A 19411-nucleotide genomic window follows, 5' to 3' on the forward strand; every position below is an offset into this window, starting at 1 on the left:
CGTGGCCCACGCGGCCCCGCCCCCGGCCCGGCGCTCCCCGAGGAGCACCGAAGCCCCCCGGTCCCCCCAGAGCCGGCAGCCGAGCGCGGGGTATCAACAACTCTCCCCTCCCTTTATTCCAGCAAAGCAAAACTGTACAAAATGGCTGCGGGGGGCGGGCAGCTCAATCCTCCTCCTCCTCCTCCTCCTCGTCCTGGTTGATCTGGAAGTAGCGCAGCTCGTAGCTCTCCTTGCTGTTGGCCACCACACGCAGCCAGTCCCGCAGGTTGTTCTTCTTCAGGTACTTCTTGGTCAGGTACTTCAGGTACCTGCAGGGAGAGGTGTGCTCGAAACTGGGTTTTCAGCCCCAGAACTGCAGCGTTCCCCCAGGAGCCCTCTCCTGCCCCCAGCAAACCCTTCCACGGGCTACATCCCTGCCCCCACGGGGCCCCACCACAACCAGAAGGAGCAAGCCCCATCAGGCCTGTCCCACCAAAGCTTCTGCCAGAGCACACAATTGCCAGGGGCAGGGCACCAGCAGTGCCACAACGTGGAGCCTGGGAAGTCCTCGCCCACTCCTCCCGTGCTGAGGCTGCACCACACCACCACATTTCCACACCACCATTTCAACTCTGCTGGCATGAAGATGGCCACTGCCAGCTCACACAGCAGCTGCCCAGTGCAGCAGCAACACAGAGAAACCTCACTGGGCAAAACAGGGGTGCTTTAAACAGGGCACTGCCCCCAGTGCAGTTCTCCTCTTCCCCCCACTGTAGACCTCTGGCTGTCTCACTGGGCCAGCTGTGCCACACCAAGAATCCTGCTCACAGAAGCCAGAGAAACAGGCAGCACCAAGCAGCAGGTGGAGGGCAAAAGCTCCACAGGACGTGGGGAGTGGGAGAGCTCAGCTGCAGATCAGCCCCTGAACTCCACACCTGGCATCCTCTGAGCTGTGTGCACTTCCCTACCAAGCCCACCAGCCTCCCAGCAGGAACATCAACTCCATCTCTGACTCAAAGATCATTCAGGAACAGCAGGCACTGCACAGAGCATCACCAGGACTCGGCACACCTCCTGACAGCTGTGTGCTCCCAGGCCCTCCTGCCAGCCCACCTCCTGTCTGGACACCGCGTTTCCCCAGCGAGGGACAGCTGAGGCTGGCGATGATCAGCCACAGCCCTGGGCGGCAGCAGCAGCTTTGGGGCAGCAAGAATGCCAGCAGGGCATGGGGCTGCCCCCCCCCTCACCTCTTTGAGAACGGGACCTCTGACGTGACTGTGATCTTGCTCTTGCTCCTCTCGATGGTCACTGCGCCCCCCCCCAGGTTCCCTGCTTTGCCGTTCACCTTGATCCTTTCCTGCAGGAACTGCTCCTGCAAGAACAAAGCCACCGCTCACCCGCGGCTGCCAGCGCCCCCCAGCCCGCTGCCTGCCCCTGGCCGCTTGCTAGAGCCAGGGCAGGGAGAGAAGGGCCATGGCGTGCAGGGCAGAGAAGGAAAGCTGCCTCCCTGCAGGCTGGGAGGCTCTGAGCCTGCCGGTGCCAACCACAGACAACCCAAATTCAGCCCTGCACCTAAGTGAGGCTCTGTCAGTGAGGCAGGGACACATTTCCTGCCCCCTGAGGGGACAGCCAGAGAGGTGATGGCTGGGTTGGGCTCCTCCGAGGACACCTCAGCCACAGCTCTGTGCAATCCAACCTGCACTCAAGATCATCACACAGGGATGAACGGTGGCAGTGCTCAGCAGACAGGGAAATGCCTGCGCTTTGACTGCCAAGTGCTCGCAAACACTGAACATCTCCTGGCCCCCAGCGCCGCCCAGGCTGCCTTTGTCTGCAGGGTGTGTCCCAGCACTGCAGGCTTTTATGCTGCACCGAGGTGAGGAGCAAGAAGGGCGAGCAGGGGCGGCGGGGGCTGCCAGGGCCGTGTTTGCCGGCTGGGAGCGCAGCCCGCGGCAGGGAGGCTTCGCACTCACAAAGTTGGCGGCGTCCATGATGCCATCCTCCACCGGGTGGGTGCAGTCCAGGGTGAATTTCAACACCTGCTTCTTTTTTTTGCCACCTTTCGCTGCGGGCTTCTTCTGCAGCGGGGGGAAACAGAGAGCCATGAGGCATCGACCCAAAGCAACGTGCTCGGGGAAGGGGCCAGACCGCGCTCCATGCTGGAGGCGGGGGGACCGGGCCGGGCTCCGGGCTGGGCGCAGAGAAGGGAAAGGCTCCGGGACAGGACCCGGTCTGGGGGAAAAGGGAAGGACCGTCCACAGCCTCTCGCCCCACGAGCCACCCGCCCGGCGCCTGGCGGGCTAGGACCGAGGGAAGCTGAGACGCGGGCCCAGCCCCACGCGGAGGCGCGGAGCAGTCCACGCCGGCCCGGAGGCGAATGATCCGGGAAAGCGGGGACGAGAAGGAAGGCAGAGGCCCGGCCGGAGCGGCGCGGGGACGGCGGAAGGAGCGGGCCCGAGCACCCGCCGGCAGCAGAGACTCACCACGGGCGCCATGGCGGCTCCACCGAAGGGGCAAAAAAGGAGCGCCGCGCCGCGCGCGTGCGCGGAAACTCGCTCGGGGGCGCAGGGCGCAGGCGCACAGCGCGGGACCACGCCGGGCCGGGCCGCACGGCGTGCGCAGGCCGCGTCAGAGGAGCGCCGAGAGCACCGATGACATCCGCACCCTCCCACCCACGCCGCTGGCTGTTCCGCGAGCGAGTAGTGCTGCCTGGCTGGGCGGGGCCTGGCGGTCGGGACCGGTGTGGCTGCTGCCGCGGGCGCGGGGGGGCAGGGGGGGAGGGGTCGCTCTGGCAGGGACCGAGGGGCTGGAGCCTCTTCGAAGCACAGGGTGCTTCCCATGGGGTGCTGCCGTGTCCCCGCACGCCGGGGTGCCTCCCTGCTCATCGGACGGCATGTCCTTGCACCCTGGTACTGCCCTCGGGACCGTCCCCGCACCCGGGGTGCTCTGCTGCCGCGGGGTGACCCCCGTACCCCATGCTGGCTCTCTTCCCATGCGGTGCCATGTCCCCGCACCTGGGGTGACCCCCGTACCCCATGCTGGCTCTCTTCCCGTGCGCTGCCATGTCCCCGCACCTGGGGTGACCCCCGTACCCCATGCTGACTCTCTTCCCGTGCGGTGCCATGTCCCCGCACCTGGGGTGACCCCCGTACCCCATGCTGGCTCTCTTCCCATGCGGTGCCATGTCCCCGCACCTGGGGTGACCCCCGTACCCCATGCTGACTCTCTTCCCGTGCGGTGCCATGTCCCCGCACCCGGGGTGCTGTGCTTCCTACTGGAGCACTCCTGGACCCCACTCGCTGCCCGTGGGGTGCACGCTCACCTTCTGGGGACCACCACCGGGCCACACAGGTATCCAGCCCCGGGTGCCCCCTGGGTGCCCCTGGTGCCCGCACACAAAAGCCGTCCCTGTCACAGGACGCCGAGGAGCCCAGGGCTATTTTTGGGCCGCGGCGTGGCAGGCGTCCGGTGGTGCCAGGGGCCCCACGTCACGGGACAGCCCGGCCCGGCCGCCGCCGCTCTCACTCCAGCAGCGGCACGGCCGGACTCGGCTCGGCCCAGCCCCGGCTGACAGAGGTAAAGCTCTTGCCCGGCACTGCGCAGGGTGGGTGCCCCTCAGCGTGCCCCCAGCGTGTGGAGCAGCTCCACTGCCGGGATGCCACTTTTAAGGGATGTGCCAGGGCAGGGCATGCTCCCTCCTGGGGGACACCCAGCCCAGGAGGACCCCCTCACCCCTGTCCTGGGGCACACTTGGCTGCAGGGGATGCTCCTTTGCAGGGGACACCCCAACCCTGGGGGCATGCAGCCTGTGGGGGCAGGGGGCAGGGGCCTCGTGCCGCGCAGCTCACAACCTAAAAATAGGCAGCAGCTTGTGGGCCCCAGAGGGGCAGATTTGTCCTTTCCACGGCGGCCACACTGACATGAGGGGGGCTGCACAGGCCCCCCGGGAACAGGGGGTGCAGTGGGCACAGAGGGGCTGCTTTCTGCCCCATAGATGGCCGGTGGCATCTTCTCCCTGCTGGGGAGCTGCTCGGAGCTGGAGAAGGCCAACTGCCACCCGCTGGTGTGCCTGCTGTGCCATGAGCCCTACCAGCACCCCTGCCTGCTCGACTGCTACCACAACTTCTGTGCCAGCTGCCTGCGGGGCCGTGCCAGTGACGGCCGCCTGCACTGCCCACTCTGCGGGTAAGGGACAGGCCCTGCCAGGGGCATGCCGGGACCAGGGCACGCAGCAAGTGTCCCCAGTCTGCCCCTGCCTGCCCGGGGGGGTGTCCCCATCCTTGCCTTCATCCCCACATCATCCTCATCCCCACCCTCCTCTCCATTTCATCCTCTTCCCGTTCCTTTCTCCGCACCGTTTCTGCCCTCATCCCCTCCTTGTCTCCTTCCCCTCCTGTTCCCATCCCGTACCCACAGGCACCCCTCGGTGGTGAGGGGGGGCACAGGGCTGCCCCCTGTGGACCGGCTGCTGCAGTTCCTGGTGGACAGCTCAGCCGACAGCGAGGAGGAGGTGCAGTGCGCCAACTGCGACCGGCGCTGCGCCAAGGCGGTGAGTGAGGAGAGCAGGGCGGGTTGGGCACCCCGCCTCCCAGGGCCGTGCCCACCAGCAGCTGCCCCCTCCCCTGGCAGGAGATGGACACTATGTACTTCTGCAACACCTGCGGGCAGCCGCTCTGCGCCCCGTGCCGGGAGGACACTCACCGTGCCAGGATGTTCGCCCGCCACGAGATCGTCTCCCTCTCCAAGCGCACCAAAGACATCCACAAGAAGTGCCGTGAGTGCCGGGCCCCGCTGCGCCGCCCCGCGCTGTGCCAGGCTGCCCCGCGCTGTGCCAGGCTGCCTGACAGCGCTGCCCCTTGCAGCGCTGCATGAGGAGCCCTACATCATGTTCTCCACCGAGAAGAAGTCCATGCTCTGCATCAACTGCTTCAGGGACATGCAGGGGTGAGCAGCCCTGGCCCCACGCCCGCCCCCTGCCCTGACACCCGTGTCCTGACACCCCGTGCCTGCAGGGAGAGCCGGGCACACTGCATCGACATCGAGACTGCCTACATGCAAGGCTGCCAGCGGCTGGACCAGGCGGTGATGGTGGGCAGGGATGGCCAATCTCTGGGGGAGGGGCAGAGGTGTGGTGCTGCCTGCGGTGCCCACAGCCCTCTGCCCCTGGCAGGCGGTGAAGGAGCTGCAGACCTCCACCCGCGAGGCCATCGTGCTGCTGAAGGCCATGATCGAGGAGGTGCACAACAGCGCCAGCGAGGAGGAGGCAGCCATCAACTCCCTCTTCGGCCGCATGCAGGTGCGGGGCCCCGTGCCCAGGAGTGCCCAGTGCTGGGCACGGCAGAGCTGGGGCAGCAGGAGGAGAGAGGGTGGCGACAGGACAGGGCAGCTGTGCTGTTTGCAGGAGCAGCTCTCCGAGAGGAGGAAGACTCTGCTGAAAGCTGTGCAGAGGTGAGGGGCCAGGGGCTAAGCACCCTCCCAGGGCATTGAAGGGCACCCTGGGGCTGGATGGCTCCCCAGTGCCCAACCCCGGCTGTGCCATGCCACACCACACTCTGCTGCAGTCAGCACGAGGAGAAGGAGAAGGCTTTCAAGGAGCAGCTTGCCCACCTCGCCTCCCTGCTGCCCACCCTGCAGGTAGGGCTCCAGCCTGGGCAGGGGTGCCAGGGCCCTGTGAGGGGTGCTAGCAGTGATACTGCCCTCCCACAGGTCCACCTGGTGACCTGCTCAGCATTCCTGAGCTCTGCCAACAAAGCTGAGTTCCTGGACCTGGGCTACGTGAGTGGTGCCAGCACCATGGCAGGGGCTGGAGCGTGCTCTGTGGTGCTATGGGGTGCAAGTGTGCCCTGGGGGGTGCCAGGCTCCCCTCACCTTGCCCCTGCCTTTCAGCAACTGATGGAGAGGCTGCAGAGGATTGTGAAGCTGCCACACCGCCTGCGGCCAGCGCAGACCAGCAAGGTAGAGCCTGCAGTGCCCGCGGTGCCCACGGGCAGCACCAGCTGCTGGCTCACCTCCCTCTCACCCCCAGATCAACAGCGAGTACCGGGCAGAGTTTGCCCGCTGCCTGGAGCCCCTGCTGATGCTCAGCCCCCGCCGGTCCCTGGTTGGCAGTGCTGGTGGCATCGGTCCTGGCATCACTGGCACAAGCATGTGAGACACGAGGATGGCACCTGGGCTACATATCCCCCCCATTGGCATCCCACCATGCCAAGCTTGCCCCCCACGCTGCCCCTGAGCCTGCCAGCAGCACCAGCTGGGGAACAGCTCCGAGTGCAGCCGTGCTGAGCAGCAACAGGCACCAGGGCTTCGAGGCACGCTTCTGGGAAAGGGGCAGCAGGGCTGGCAGTGGGGTGCTGGGTGAGGCTGCACCCTGCTCCCCAGCCTGGGCCCCGCTGTCCTCTCTGGAGGGCTCTGCCCCTCGCTGCCAGGGCCAGCTCCTGCTTGCCCGTGGCGCCGCAGCCTCTTTGCCCACCACTATTTTTATCAGAATTCCAGGGAAGTGCCCTGCAGTTCCTCGCCCTGGATATATTTAGGGGCCTGGATGTCACAGCAGCACTGCCCTGCCAGGCACTCCCAGCCTGAGAGGACAAACAGGCACTGCCACCCCGTGGGTGCCACTGCTTGCCCCGGGCTGGACTCGGTGCCGTGGGGCAGTGAGCTCCGGGGGCTCCTGGCCCTGGGCACGGCACGGTAGGACCGATGGCGGTGGGACAGCGGCACTGGGAGGCTGTGGGCTTGGGCGGGGGGGGAACGCCGCAGGGGAAGAGGTGCCCACCAGGAGAGACCGGTGGTGAGGGGGCAAGCCCTGGCATTCCCTTTGCCCAGCTCAGCTCCTGCCTCTTCCCAAAGCTGTGGGTAACAGGAACGGCCCCTGGGAGTCTGAGCTTTGGGGTGGCGTAAGGCTCAGTCCAGAGATCTGTGTGCCGGGGCGAGGGAAGGGACCTGGGACTGGCACCCAGGGCACAGCACAGGGGCGAGAGGGCTGAGCCAGCAGCGCGGTTCTGGCCCCACCACCTCTGCCCTGCTGCCGCTGCTCCGCAGCACGCTGCTGCCACCTCTGCACGCAGGCTCCCTGGCAGCCAATGCTCCAAGACCCTGATGGTGCCTAGCTCTGCCCCCAGCAGCGAGAGGATGTCCAGCGTGCCCATGGTGCGGAAGCCGACGCTGCACCGATACATCAGCACCAAGGTGCTGCTGGCAGAGGGGCAAGAGACGCCCTTCGCCCAGCACTGCCGCAGCTACGAGAGCACCTACCGGGTAGGAGGGCGCCGGGGGCGGGCAGGGAGCGGGCAGGGAGCGCGCCGGGAGGGCGCCCCACACACCGTGGTGCCCCCTTGTGGTGTCCCCTGGTGCTACAGGCGCTTCAGACGGAGATCCAGGCCCTGAAGGACCAGGTGCAGGAGCTGCACCGCGACCTCACCAAGCATCACTCGCTGGTCAGGACGGAGGCCATGGGCGAGATCCTGCAGAGGTCGCTGCAGGTGGACGTGCAGATCGCTGCGCACTACTCGGCCGTGGAAATGATGCGCAGTGTCTTCGAGGAGGTACGGCCGAGCTGGCAGCCCCTGGCACTGCCAGGCCCCTGCCTGCTGCAGCACCGCACGCTGCCCGGCTCCCTCTGCCCCTCCCAGGTCTGGGAGGAGACGTACCAGCGGGTGGCAAATGAGCAGGAGATCTACGAAGGTACCAGTGACCCCTGCTGCCCTGTCTGAAACCCCTCGTGCCCAGTCGGGCAGGGGGCAGCAGAGCCCACAGCCTGCTCCCCTCCTGGCCCAGCCCAGCTCCACGACCTGCTGCAGCTGCGGCAGGAGAACAGCTGCCTGAGCACAATCACCAGGCAGATCGTGCCCTACGTCCGCTCCATCGCCAGGGTCAAGGAGCGCCTGGAGCCCAGGTGAGGGATGCGAGGTCACTCTGGGGCTGGGGGGGGAACGTGGCTGTGCCTCACTTCCCTCCCCCCACAGGCTGCAGGAGCCCAAGGAGGAGCAGGCACCGATGCTGCTCAGGACCTGTGACAGCAGCGAGGCAGTGCCAAGGTAGGTGATGGCAAAGGCCAGGTGCTAAATCGCCCTCAGCCCCTGACCCTGCCAGTGCCTTCCTTTCAGCAGGGCCAAGTCACCCAGCAGCAAGGAAGGGGCTGCAGCCAGCCCTGGGGATGGCTGCATGCCTGACAGCACCCCTGGAGACCCCTCCCCAAAGAGCAAAGACTGCTGCAGGGGCCAGCAGGAACATGGAGCTGAGGACACTGCCCAGCAAGAGTCAGCACCATAGAGGCCAGCACCCAGCCAGGGCACAGCGCTGCGTGGTGCTCACTGTGGAAAAGCAGTGCCCTGCTTGGTACCTGGCTGCTCCTACCTTGTGCCAGAGGTGAAGGCTGGCAGCCCAGGCCAGGCACCTCGGGGTGACTTGGCTTGAAGTCACTGTCTTGATGTCTGCTGTGCACTCCTGTGGCAGAGGGGGAAATAAAGGGCACAAGCAAAGCGACTGCTGGGGTCTGTGGCTCAGGGCATCCAGCTGCTCCAAACCCCACAGCTCCCAAAGGAGAGGGAAATAAACCCAACCCCCCTGGCACAGGGCAGAACCAGCAGCTCACCACAGGCTCTGAGCAGAGCCAAGGGGCAGGCAGGGCTCTGCTCCTGGTTAAACACTCACCAAGTGCAGCAGGCTGGGATGGCTTCCTCCAGCTTCTCACACGCCCAGGGGGCTTCCCCACGCCCAGGGGGCTCCCATCACCTCCCTGAGCTTCCAGCCCCAGGATTTGGGGAAGACAAGAGGCTGCTGGCCTCGGACACAAGAAGGCTCTGCAGACCTCGGAGCAGCTGTCCCTTTATCCCCCTTCATCCTGCCTGGGCAGAGCCTGCCCACATCAAACCCAGGCACAAAGTGCTGTGCTTGGCTGTTCGGGAGTCGGGGCGGGGGAGCAAGTTCACAGCAGGAAGGTTAACCCCTCCAGGCAAACCACTTACAAACTACCTGGTAGGCAGGCAGCAGGAGCAGGGTGTGCTGCACTGCAACCCCACCAGCAGCTGCCAGCGGAAGGATGCCCTCAGTGGTGCCACCAGCCCCTCCAGCCCTCTCCCAGTGACCACCAGGCAGAAGTTGGTCATCTTTTTTTCTTTTTCTTTTTTTTTTTTCTCCTCCTAATGTAAGAAAACCAACCCCAGAGCAACTCCCACCAGTGCCCCTGTGCTGAGCTGCACCCAGCACCTTCACCAAGGACCACCCCAAGCCCAGAGTGTGGCCTGACAAGCACCTTGCCTCCCTCCCAGCCAGGAAGAAGAACATAAAACTCCACAGAACAGTGAACCTCTTTGGTATAGAACGACAGAGTAAGTTATACCACACAGCCTGGGCAGGAACCATTTCCAAAGTAGTAAGGTTTAAAACAGCATCAGCCAGACCTGTCCCCTGCTGGGGAGGGTTTCCCTGGGGGCATCTCCTGGCCACGCTGACATCCCCACGCTTGCCTCTAGGAGCAGGCAGGGATCTTGAGCGCTAAGGGCCTTGGCAAGCCCAGTTCTTCCCCAACCCAAAATCCTGGGATCCTCAGGATGGAGGCAGCCTGGCAGGGTAGGAAGCAGCGAGATTTGGAAGCAGGAAGAAGGAAGAGCAGTGGCAGAGGGGAGGCTTGGGAAGGCAGCAGCTGAAACAGCAACTCCTTAGCAGCAGCTGCAGGAGGGAGCAGGGCTCAGCTCTCCTGCTGCTCTTCACAGCAGTGCTGGAGGCAAGTAGGGAGCCCTCCTGTCCTGGGGCACAACTGATCCATGCCACAGTGCTGGCACTCCAGCACACCAAAGGCTGGCGGCCCCTGCCCCCGAGGCCTGCTCCTGTGAGCTGCCCGAGTGCCAGCATGCAGGACTGGGCCTAAGGAGGTGGAAGCTGCAATGCCCAGCTTGAGGGCACAGAGCTTTAAAGTCAAGTGATGTCATCAGAGCAGCGCCCTGCCCAGCACTCTCCCTGTGTGGGCACAGGGGCAGAGCAGCTCTCCAGGAGAATGGGCCCAGAGGCATCCAGTCCACATCTGCTGCTGCAGGCAGGAGGCTTCGTTTCTCTTTAGGGTGGCTACAGGCTAAGTTATCTGGAAGATCCCTGAATGTGCAATGAAGGACTTGTCTCGAGCAGGACACGCAAGCTTCTGCTCTGCCAGCGCCCCAGCAGGCCACCCAGCCCTGTGCCAGCTCCTGCTGGGCAGCCAGGGAGCACCAAGAGGCTGATCCTGGTGCAGCATCCCTGTGCTGCAGCGCCTGGAGCCAGGCGTTCGCTCAGCCAGTCCGGGGCTCGCCTGGGCTACAGTTCCACTTTGACTCCTCTAATGAAAGGGAGGCCGGAGGGCACCTTCCTTTTGTACTCCAGGTACTCCTCTCCAAAGAAGTGGATGAGGGTGATCTCCTCCTCCTCGATCCGTTCCCTGAAGAAGCGCCAGGAGGCCAGCGCGTAGCCCACCACGCAGATGGGGTTGCAGAGCAGCACCTGCGGACAGCCACCAGCAGTTGGTGTACCCAGGCCCTCAGAGAGACCCAGGCTGCCCCCTCCCCAGGCTCACCACCCTTCACCCAAGGGCTAAATGCTCCCTGTGCAGCCCTTCAGGGTCTGTCTCCAGAGAAACAAAGCCAGACACCAACCACAGGAAGAGTGCAGCTAAGGCAGTGCTGAGTTACTGCTCAACCACAGCTGACTCCCAGTTTACTCTGGCCAGGGCTCTGGGCACTTCGAGAGAGTTTGCTTTGCCACCTGGCACAGGATGAGTATTTAGCACAGCACAGCTGAGTCCAGCTGCTGACAGGAGGGGTTTTGGCCATGGGATGCAAGGGCACTCTGCACACCAGCTTCAGGCTGGCAGGAGATCAACTGCAGGCTTCCCAGGGTGCTCTGGCTCGAAGCCTGCCCCCTCCACTCACACTCCTTCCTCACAGGCAGCCGAGGTGCTGGGGCTGCTGTGGTCTTCCCAGAGGTTGTGTGAGGTTTCCTGACACCTCACGTGCCAGTGGGAGGCCAGAGGGGTCACATCCACACCTGGGTGAGCCCTGCTGCCGACAGCTGGTGGCCGGCACCCTGGTGTGGGTGCGAGGCAGCACTGAGAGCTGGGCTGTAAGCTAAGAGCAGCTGAGCAGGTTGGGCACCATACCTGTGTGCCAATGCTCCAGTAGAACCAGCCCACGTAGGAGGGGTGCCGGAACCACCCATAGACGCCAGTGGTCACCAGCGTGTGAGTGTCTGACTTCTCGTTCTGCACGATGTGGTTGAAGTTGGAGCCAGCAGTCAGCATGGCTGCCTTCCTCAGGCAGTCCCCAAAGATCACCATCAGCAGCCCCACCGTGCTCAGCCAGGTGATCTGCTTCAGCTCTGCAAGAGAGGTCACAGCAGGCTCACAAAAGCAGGGGATTAGGGGGGGCTTCTCCCCCCCACGATACAGCCAGCACTCCATGTGCCACCGGGCAGGCAGAGTGTCCCCTTGCCGCCGAGTCCACCCCCCCAGCGCCTGGCTGTCCTCGTGAGGGATTGCCTCACAGGAACCCAGCTTTGTGGCTTAGGGCAAAGCTGGCAGAGCACAGCCAGGGCGGCACAGAGACCGGCACGGGGACCAGCACAGGGAGCCCCACAGCCCAGCCTGCCCTTGCAGAGCCAGGAAGGAGGAAACCTTCCTTCTGCCACCAATCCAGAAGCACCTCAGGTCTGCAAACAGCTCTTGCTGATCTGACTTTATTCTGGGTGAAAACACCCAGATGTAACCAAAGCATCGGCCTGGGTACCACCAGAACTGCACAAAAGGAGCAGGGAGAGAAGGGCTGAGGAGCTGGCATGAGGCAGAGAAGTTCAGCGTGTCCGGGAGGTGCTGCCCCACCTCTCCAGGCCAGAGCTGAGCAGCTTTGCTTGCAGGGGGATTAAGGCCACGTCAAAGCCTCCTCTGCTGCTGCTGGGGCGGCTCAGCCAGGGTGGCTCAGCCAGGGTTACCAAGGCTCTGCTGCCAGGCAGGTGGGCCTGGGGCAAGCCACGTGCAGCTAGGCAGAGCCAGGGGACAGCAGGTGGGAAGGGGCACAGCAAGGGGGGACAACGGGGCCCACCTGGGAAGAGCAGCTTCTCCAGCGTGAACTCCACCCAGGAAGAGAGGGCAGCCAGGTTGTACTCGAAGCTGTGGTTGAGCAGGAAGGAGTCCAGCGAGAGGCTGCGCGGGTTGTTGATGGCTGTCACCAGATACTCCGAGTAGTGGAAGAGGGAGAGGGAGCACATGTACCTGCGGCGGGGGGGGCAGCAGGGCGGGTTGGCAGGGCCAGGGGGCCCCGCAGCCACCCGCTCCCGGCCCTGCCCTTACCAGCCGAAGTGTCGCCAGGCGGAGCGGCCGGCGCTGAGCAGCAGCCCGCAGCCGAAGGCGAAGCCCAGGAAGCAGGCCCGGACGGCGATCTGCAAGCAGAGGGACGGGAGAGAAGGCTGCGGCTGCCCCGGGCGCTCTCCCAAACCGAACCGAGCGCCGCTCCCGGAGCCCTCTCACAGTCCCAGGGACCACGCCCGGCACTCCCCCGGCCCGGGCCCCGCCGGATCTTGCCCCGGGACAGGCGTTCCTCCACTGCCGCGCTCACCGCCTTCCCCCGGGCCCGGTGTCCCCCGACCGCCGCCCCCCCGCGGGCTGCCCCCGCCCCCCCGAGCCCCGGGCGCGCTGCCCCGGGGCCTCCCCCCGTACCTTGTAGAGCGGCCGCGGGTAGAGCAGCAGCAGCGCCGCGTTCACGGCCGCCACGTGCACGGCGAGCGCCAGGCGGCCGCGCAGCCCCGGGGCGGCCAGCAGCGCGGCCGGGGAGCCCAGCGCCAGCGGCAGCGCCGCCACCGAGGCGCCCAGCAGGAAGGCGGCCAGGCTGGCGCGCGCCTCCCGGCCCAGCCGCCGCGGACCCGCCGCCGCCGCCGCCATTATGGCGGCACCGCCCCGCCCACGTCGCCCGGGAAACGGCGGCGAGAGCCCCGCCCCGCGCAGGTGCGCAGCGCGGGCCGCGGGTCTCGCGAGGGTCGAGCTCCCGGTGTCCCCGGCACCGGTTCCGGTTCGTGCGTTTGACGCTGCAAACCGGAACGGCCGGGCAGGCTCTCCGGGATGCCGATCCGGGCCCGGCTGTAACCACGGGGTCGCCGCCCCCTCCCCGGTTGCCGCCGGCTCCGTGGTGCAATAAAGCCATGCAAAAGTGCCGGGGTTTCCTTCCTTTCCTTCCCTCCGGGGGTACGGTTGGTTTGTGTGCCTCGCTGGGCACGGAGGGAACGGGGAACCCGGCCGGCGGTGCTGCTCCGTCTGCCCCCAGCCCCGGAGCCGCTCGGGGATTCCCCTTGAAAGAGGCAGAGCTGCTCAAAACCAAGGCCAGGAGCCCCCTGTGCCGCCCCGGGAGGACGCAGGGCAGAGGCAGGAGCGGGGAAGCAGGATGCGTTGTAAGCAAGCTCCTGAGCTGCTGTCACTCGAGATGGTAAACCAAAAAGCAGCACCCCTCTTGTTCCAGGAACAACAAACAGACTTTATTTATGCCACGGAAATCTTTAAGTAACTTAGATGTGCACAGAGAAACTACCTAGAGGTCAACGAAACGGTTGGAGACATTCGGTACGGTCCCGGGCGCGGCTCTGGCCACGGGCACCGTCGGTAAGCTTTGGTGTGCAGTTTCAGGACAGACTGGCAAGTTGAACACAGCATCACAACAACTCCTGGCCTGGCATGGCCCTTGTGCCATCAGGCGCCTCTGCCCTGCTCCAGCAAGGGCAGGAGCTTCGCTCAGGGGACCAGACGGTGACAGCGGGGGGGGCTCCGGAGGCCAACGGCGAGCGACCAGGCAGGCTGCCGGGGGGTTCAGGGCGCTCAAGCCACCTAAAGCACAAGGTCTGGGGCACTAAACCGGTGAGCAGCGAAGCAACCGCAGCAGCTCCGGCAGCAGGCTGGGGCGGGCAAAGGCGCAAGGCCTGGCACGGGCCGGACACGACACTAACGGCAACCTGGACGCTGGGCAGGGCTCACTGCTGGGCAGGGCTCACTGCTGGGCAGGGCTCACTGCTGGGCAGCCTGCTGCAGCTGCGCCTGCCGCTTGGCCTTGGTCTGCAGGTACCTGCCCTTGCCCTCCTCGAAGCGTCGCTTCTCCTCCTCGGTCTCCGTCTGCACAGAGAGCGACAGCGGCGTCAGGGCAGCCTGCATGCTGTGGGCATCCTTAACGGCCATGGGGGGTGGGCTGATGGTTGGACTTGATGACCTTAGAGGCCTTTTCCAACCCAAACAATTCTAGGACTCGAGGAGTCTGTGATTGGTGCTTTGACAGCTTGTGCAGAACTAGCTGCCCAAACGCTCAGCAGCAGAGCACAGAGCAGGAAACCTGCACAGGATCAAATATTAACCAAGGAACAGCTCCCCGGCAGCGCTGCCGCCTCAGCAAGTCCCTGTGGGGATCAGGAGAATGAAAAATAGGCAGGAGGGGTGGGGCAGAGATGCCATGGGGAGCATGGGCAGGGGATACGGGGACTCTGTTGCTGCTCAGGATCCCCTCTGGTGCATCCCCAGCAGCAGAGGCTGCAGGCAGCCTGTCCCCTGCTGCGGGGAAGGAAAACCCCAGCCCCACATCAGCAATGCTCAACCTAAGAACAGCCCTGGACCTGCTCTGCAGAGGGTCGCTCGTGCTCCTATTTCTGTGCCAAGAAAAGGATTTGTTGCACAGAAAAGCTGCCCAGGGCCTGCCCCAAGAAGAGGGAGAGGGGCTGGCTTACAGGCAGGTGTGGAGAGCTCTTACCAGCAGCTGTGGGACAGGCAGCGGCTTCCCCTCCCTGCTCAGAGAGACGAAGGTGAAGAAGGCGCTGACGGCGCGGTACCGCCCCCGGCTCTCGTCCACGAAGGGCTCAGCATCCACAAAGACTTCGATCTCCATGGACTTGTTGCTGGTGAAGGTCATGCGCCCCGAGATGGTGATGACACTGCCTGCCCAGCAGAGAGGGGCTGGTGAGAGTCGGCCCCCGCTCCTCAGAGGAAGGGAGCAAGGGGTCCCACGTGCTCTGAGCGTAAGACCCCTCGCAGCGGGAGCTCCTTGGCACAGGACAAGTCCAACAGGGACTCAGGTTCCATGCCAGTGTGTCCTGAGAGCGCAGCCAAGGGCAGTGGCACCGCAGGGCAGAGTGCTCCTCACCACCCCCGGTACCTTTTTTGATCTTCTCGTGGAAGTTGATGGCGTCCACGGAGGCGGTGACGATGTTGGTCTTGCAGTGGCGGGCGGCCACGATCCCAGCAACCTCATCCATCAGCTTCATGGTGACTCCTGTGGGGGCAGGCAGAGCCTTTGCTCAGCACAAATAATGTCTCATCTCTGCTGAAGCAACACCAAACCTTACAGCCGGTGGCAGAGGCCCTGCACACCTTTAGAGGCAGAGCCTGCCTCCCCTGAACACCAAGACCACCAACTGCCCTCACACCATGGAGCTTCTGCTCCAGAGGAACCCCACCCAGCTGTGGAAGGGGCTGTGCTCACTTACCTCCATGCACAAAGCCCAGCAGCGTGCAGTCTGAGGGTCCCACCAGGTGGATCAGGCTGGACTGGCTGTAGCCGACAGTCTGCGGCTCTGGGTAGGGAAGGAGTAAAGCAGCAGTCAGAGCTGCTCAGCCAGCACCCACACCACCCTCTGCCCCTGCTCCAAATCCTCTGGAGGAGGAGAATGCGGGGCTAGCTTGTGCAAAGCTGAACTATGTTCAGATCAGTGTTTAAGTGTCTCCAGGAAGGCCCAAGAGCAGAGGCTGGTCACTGCCTGACGAGCTACAACTTCCCTCTAATCCCACTCACCAAATTCCTACCAGCTCAGCTCATTCTTCCCTTTAAAGCTTTCACAGAGCCCCAAAGCAAACAAGAGTGAGCGAGGAGGAGGCATGGCTGTACACTCCCCTCCCCATGCCAGCAGCTGCAGATGAATCTCTCCAAACTTGCCACTCAGCCATGTCTCCAAAGAGCCAAGCTTTGCCCTCTCTGTGAAGCCCTCAGCCCCTCTATGCTCCAGCCCTGGCACATGCTGGTGGCATCTGACTCGCCCTCAAATCCAAGTGACAGAAATGGTACCCTCCGAGTGCTAGCAGAGGGAAACCTCTCTCAGAGGTGGTTGTGTTAGAACAAGAGGTGGGAAAGTTGCTTAGTGCAGGACAAGCAGCCAAGAGCCCGGCTGTCAGCATCCCCTCCTCAGGGCTGGCACCCATGGCAGTGCCCACAGAGCCTTACCTTTTGTCTGCCTATCTGTGAGCATGGAGAAGAGGGAAAAAAAACATTTGAGCAACTTTCATCCTCCATCACTCCCCACAACCATCCCCACACACCACCTCTCCACCTCTGCCTGAGGAGCACAGCTGATCCAGGAAGCCACTGGCCACTTGGCCCCTTGGCTCACCTTCATCACCACTGTGCTTCCAGAAGCTAGGGCAACACTTTCAGTAGGAAAGAGACCCTCAGTGATCCCCTGGGAAGGAAGAACAGGACTCCTGACCTCTCCCATAGCCCATCCTCACCTTCAAGCCCTGGCCAATGAACCTCTGGCTAGAGCTGCCTTCCTGAGAGGAGCTGCAGCTGCAGAACCTGCAAAGCCTTCACCCAGTGCTTGCATGCACTTTGTGCTGAGCAAAATCAGCTGCCACTGCCAGTGGCACACCAGGGATGCAGCAATGATGCCAGGAACCACATTTTGTCAGAAAGCATCCCACCCCTCAGCCCCAGCACAGGTTCCCACTTGGCATCCCCTCCACAGCCCCAAAATCCCATCCCTGAGGCAACGTTTCAGAGCTCACAGCCAGGGGTGCCCAGGGATGGCTGGAGTCGCCTCAGGGACCAGCTCAGCCTCCCAGTGCCACACACTGCTCGTGGTACCTGGGTTGATGACAGGGAAGATCATGTCCCCGTTCCTCTGCTTGGTTTCCAGCCGGTCCAGCTTCTGTTCCTCGTAGCGCTTCCTCCCCTCCTCCTCCTGCTCCTTTCTCGCATACTGGAAGGCAGGGCTGGTAAGAGCGGGGCCAGGAAAGCCACTGGCACTGCCAGGGCTGCTGATAGACCCTGCTCCAGTGTTGGGGAAGCAAAGTGAAGCATCCTACCTGGATGGGGGGGACCTCAAGGACCTTGTTCACGTTCTTCAGGGACAGTGGGACGTACCACAGCGTTGCTTTGTTTGTCACCTTCTTTGCCCCTGGAGGAGAGAGGAGGCAGCTTCACCTGCCACGGGCTGGGGCTGGCCACACACTGGTGATGCCACCGGCATCAAGCACCCCCAGCTCTGCTGGGCTTTGGCTCACAGCGGATGTGACAAGGCTCTGGGAAGGCATCCTGGCAGGCGGGGCCAGTTGCCACAGCAACGGCAGCAAGAGGACCTTTTTCCAGCCAGAGGCAGCCGCGGGCAGCAAACGAGACAGGAGAAGCTAATGGCAGCTTCCCTTCTCCACTGAAAACCATCAGTGCAGCTGCGCTCCTCGGGAGCCTGCCCGCCCCCAGCACTCAACCCAAAGCCAAGATCCCCCTGTGCCAGCGGGGGGGGTGCCAGCAGTGGCCAGAGGATGGGGTCAGCACCATGAGCTCTTGGCTTATCCTGGTTAGTCCTGGAGTTCTGGGACAGAGCTGCCGGCGGGCACCTACCTGTGAGGATGTTCTCAGACATGACATTGACCTGGACTTCCACGGAGTGCCGGGAGGTGTAGGTGATCTCGGCGCTGACGTTGGCCACCTCCCCGATGCACACCGGGGACAGGAAGTCTGTGCGCTCCACCCGCGCCAGCGCGGCTACGCAGGGCTCCTGGGGATGGCAGGACAGCAGGGTAGCAGCCATGGCCAGGCCACACAGGATGCCAGCCTGTGTGACTCACGGCCCCAGCACCGTGGCCTTATCAGCTGAGCTTCCTTCCCCACCCGTAACTGACACCGGGGCTGCCTCTGACCACCCTTCAGATAAAGCCTTTACAGCACCACGGCGACGCTTCTGCTTGCAAAACCCTCCCAGCAGATGCCAAGGACACGCCGTGGCAGCACCAGAGCCACCAGTGGCTTGCACCCAGGAGCTTCTGCTGAGGGGAGACAGCAGGGAGGCCCCTGGGGATTTCTGGTACTCTGGGGAATCCCCCAAGCCCAGCAGGCCCACAGGGCGCAGTGGGGGAGGTCAGAGAGTCCCTGTACCATGACCAAGCTGTGCCCTGGCATGACTTACCCCAGCCTGGGAGTTGCAGTGGCGGGTGCTGATGATGGCTCCTGCTTCCTCAATCATCTTCAGGATGGTTCCCCCATGCACATTCCCTGCCACATTGGCATCATCTGGGCGCATGATCCTGCCAAGAGAGGGACACAGAGCTCACACCTTGCTCGGATGAGCGGCTGGGCCATCGTGCCCCACACTGGTGCCAGCCAAGTCATTGTTGCTGCCTGCACGTGGCTTCCTGCGAGTGCCAGTGGAAACCACCCTGAATGCCTGCCGGGGCTGGGAGGAGGCATCACCCCTGTGCCAGGGCAGCCGGCTGCTCATCTGGGACTGCATCTCACTGCCACCCCACTGCGGCAAACAGACTGAGCCGGGCACATGCCACCACTCCACCTGGCATCCTGGCAGCAGTGGCTTTTGCCGGAGCAACAAATAATCCACTGGCGGAGGGAAGGAGAGGGCTGGTGGTGATGAGGCAAGAGCTGTGATGGGCCAGAGAGGAGCCGTGCTTCGGCAAGTGGCCATGCCAGGGAGCCGCAGCGGGCAGCGGCAGGAGAACCGGGGCACGCCCTTCCTGCTAACCGGAACCGGAGTGAGGGCGTGGCGCTGTCTCTCGGTGCCTGCTGCAGGCAGTGTTACCAGCGCGCGCAGCGTGCCCGTGCAGGCCGCGTCAACGGCACAGGCAGCATGGCCAGCGCGGGCAGCGTGCCCGGTGCAGGCAGGGTTGCCGGTGCCGGGAGCAGTGCAGGCAGCACCGCTCGTAACAGCCCGGCTGCGGAGCCGGCCCCGGAGCCCGCCCGCGGTGCCCAACCAGCCTGCCCGCCCCTGCCCAGCTCTCCCCTGCTGCCCGGACGCTGGCGGCGCAGCGGGGCCATACCTGGAGACCTGGATGGCGGCCGGCCCCGGGCCCGCGGCCCCCGGCTCCGACATGGCCGCACCGGCGCCCCGCCCGCAACGGCGCTGCGGCAGCGCCACGCCCTCTGCGCCACGCCCCCGCGCCCCACCGCCCCCCGCGCACGCTCATTGGCGGGCAGCAGCGCGCCCCGCCTCCCGAGCAGCCCCATTGGCTGGCAGCGCCGCGCCGCTTCTCCGCGCGGCCGTCGGAGCGGGGTATGCGCCCTGCGGGACGGTGTCGACCGGCGGGCCGGCGGGAGCCCCGGTGCTCCCGTGCTGCCTCGGGATGACTCCCTCCCCGGGACGGCGGCCGCGCCGCCTCAGCCGAGTGCTTGGAGCCAGTCGAAGCTGCCGTTGGTGCGGCTTCGTGAGAGCCTCGAGGAGGAGTGGG

General features: G+C 64.6%; 4 protein-coding genes across 5 annotated transcripts; 1 reads left to right on the forward strand and 3 right to left on the reverse strand.

Moving 5' to 3' along the window:
* Positions 1–91: 91 nt before the first annotated feature.
* Positions 92–2577, reverse strand: RPL22 (ribosomal protein L22). The gene is made up of 4 exons (XM_054175818.1): positions 2463–2577; positions 1953–2057; positions 1227–1351; positions 92–308 (listed from the first exon to the last, which is right to left on the reverse strand). The coding sequence occupies exons 1-4, from the start codon at positions 2472–2474 to the stop codon at positions 164–166; spliced, it is 387 nt and encodes a 128-aa protein (XP_054031793.1). The 5' UTR covers positions 2475–2577; the 3' UTR covers positions 92–163.
* An 827-nt stretch (positions 2578–3404) lies between these two features.
* RNF207 (ring finger protein 207) lies at positions 3405–8365 on the forward strand. The gene is made up of 17 exons (XM_054175785.1): positions 3405–3555; positions 3974–4164; positions 4396–4528; positions 4609–4753; positions 4842–4923; positions 4992–5067; positions 5150–5427; positions 5541–5613; positions 5686–5754; positions 5866–5934; positions 6005–6126; positions 7044–7233; positions 7335–7520; positions 7608–7659; positions 7753–7870; positions 7941–8012; positions 8085–8365. Exons 2-17 carry the CDS (start codon positions 3974–3976, stop codon positions 8245–8247), a joined length of 2019 nt encoding a protein of 672 aa, XP_054031760.1. The 5' UTR covers positions 3405–3555; the 3' UTR covers positions 8248–8365.
* A 753-nt stretch (positions 8366–9118) lies between these two features.
* Positions 9119–12899, reverse strand: ICMT (isoprenylcysteine carboxyl methyltransferase). Its single transcript, XM_054175928.1, has 5 exons — positions 12653–12899; positions 12287–12375; positions 12039–12208; positions 11102–11319; positions 9119–10446 (listed from the first exon to the last, which is right to left on the reverse strand). Exons 1-5 carry the CDS (start codon positions 12872–12874, stop codon positions 10264–10266), a joined length of 882 nt encoding a protein of 293 aa, XP_054031903.1. The 5' UTR covers positions 12875–12899; the 3' UTR covers positions 9119–10263.
* A 546-nt stretch (positions 12900–13445) lies between these two features.
* Positions 13446–19112, reverse strand: ACOT7 (acyl-CoA thioesterase 7). Of its 2 annotated transcripts, XM_054175858.1 has the most exons (10): positions 19004–19112; positions 18139–18256; positions 17574–17730; positions 17039–17130; positions 16818–16932; positions 16179–16193; positions 15448–15534; positions 15117–15233; positions 14715–14899; positions 13446–14089 (listed from the first exon to the last, which is right to left on the reverse strand). In XM_054175858.1, exons 1-10 carry the CDS (start codon positions 19054–19056, stop codon positions 13985–13987), a joined length of 1044 nt encoding a protein of 347 aa, XP_054031833.1. In that variant the 5' UTR covers positions 19057–19112; the 3' UTR covers positions 13446–13984. The 2 variants fall into 2 exon arrangements, with proteins under 2 accessions (XP_054031833.1, XP_054031834.1); XM_054175859.1 differs by lacking the exon at positions 16179–16193.
* Between the last annotated feature and the right edge of the window lie 299 nt (positions 19113–19411).

This window comes from Dryobates pubescens, chromosome 33 (assembly GCF_014839835.1).
Source record: "Dryobates pubescens isolate bDryPub1 chromosome 33, bDryPub1.pri, whole genome shotgun sequence".
Lineage (NCBI taxonomy): Eukaryota > Metazoa > Chordata > Aves > Piciformes > Picidae > Dryobates > Dryobates pubescens.

Bases quoted from the DNA above. Each gene is read 5' to 3' on its own strand.
- ACOT7 (XM_054175858.1), bottom strand. From the start codon at position 19,056: ATGTCGGAGCCGGGGGCCGCGGGCCCGGGGCCGGCCGCCATCCAGGTC. The intron at 18,257-19,003 runs GTATGGCCCCGC...CTCTCTTGGCAG, and splicing joins GCCGCCATCCAGGTCTCCAG to GATCATGCGCCCAGATGATG. The intron at 17,731-18,138 runs GTAAGTCATGCC...TGCCATCCCCAG, and splicing joins ACTGCAACTCCCAGGCTGGG to GAGCCCTGCGTAGCCGCGCT.
- RNF207 (XM_054175785.1), top strand. From the start codon at position 3,974: ATGGCCGGTGGCATCTTCTCCCTGCTGGGGAGCTGCTCGGAGCTGGAG. The intron at 4,165-4,395 runs GTAAGGGACAGG...CCGTACCCACAG, and splicing joins CTGCACTGCCCACTCTGCGG to GCACCCCTCGGTGGTGAGGG. The intron at 4,924-4,991 runs GTGAGCAGCCCT...CCGTGCCTGCAG, and splicing joins TGCTTCAGGGACATGCAGGG to GGAGAGCCGGGCACACTGCA.
- ICMT (XM_054175928.1), bottom strand. From the start codon at position 12,874: ATGGCGGCGGCGGCGGCGGGTCCGCGGCGGCTGGGCCGGGAGGCGCGC. The intron at 12,376-12,652 runs GTACGGGGGGAG...CTCTGCTTGCAG, and splicing joins ACCCGCGGCCGCTCTACAAG to ATCGCCGTCCGGGCCTGCTT. The intron at 10,447-11,101 runs GTATGGTGCCCA...GGCTGTCCGCAG, and splicing joins ACTGGAGCATTGGCACACAG to GTGCTGCTCTGCAACCCCAT.
- RPL22 (XM_054175818.1), bottom strand. The intron at 1,352-1,952 runs GTGAGTGCGAAG...TTGTTCTTGCAG, and splicing joins TCATGGACGCCGCCAACTTT to GAGCAGTTCCTGCAGGAAAG. The intron at 309-1,226 runs GTGAGGGGGGGG...CTCTCCCTGCAG, and splicing joins GAGGTCCCGTTCTCAAAGAG to GTACCTGAAGTACCTGACCA.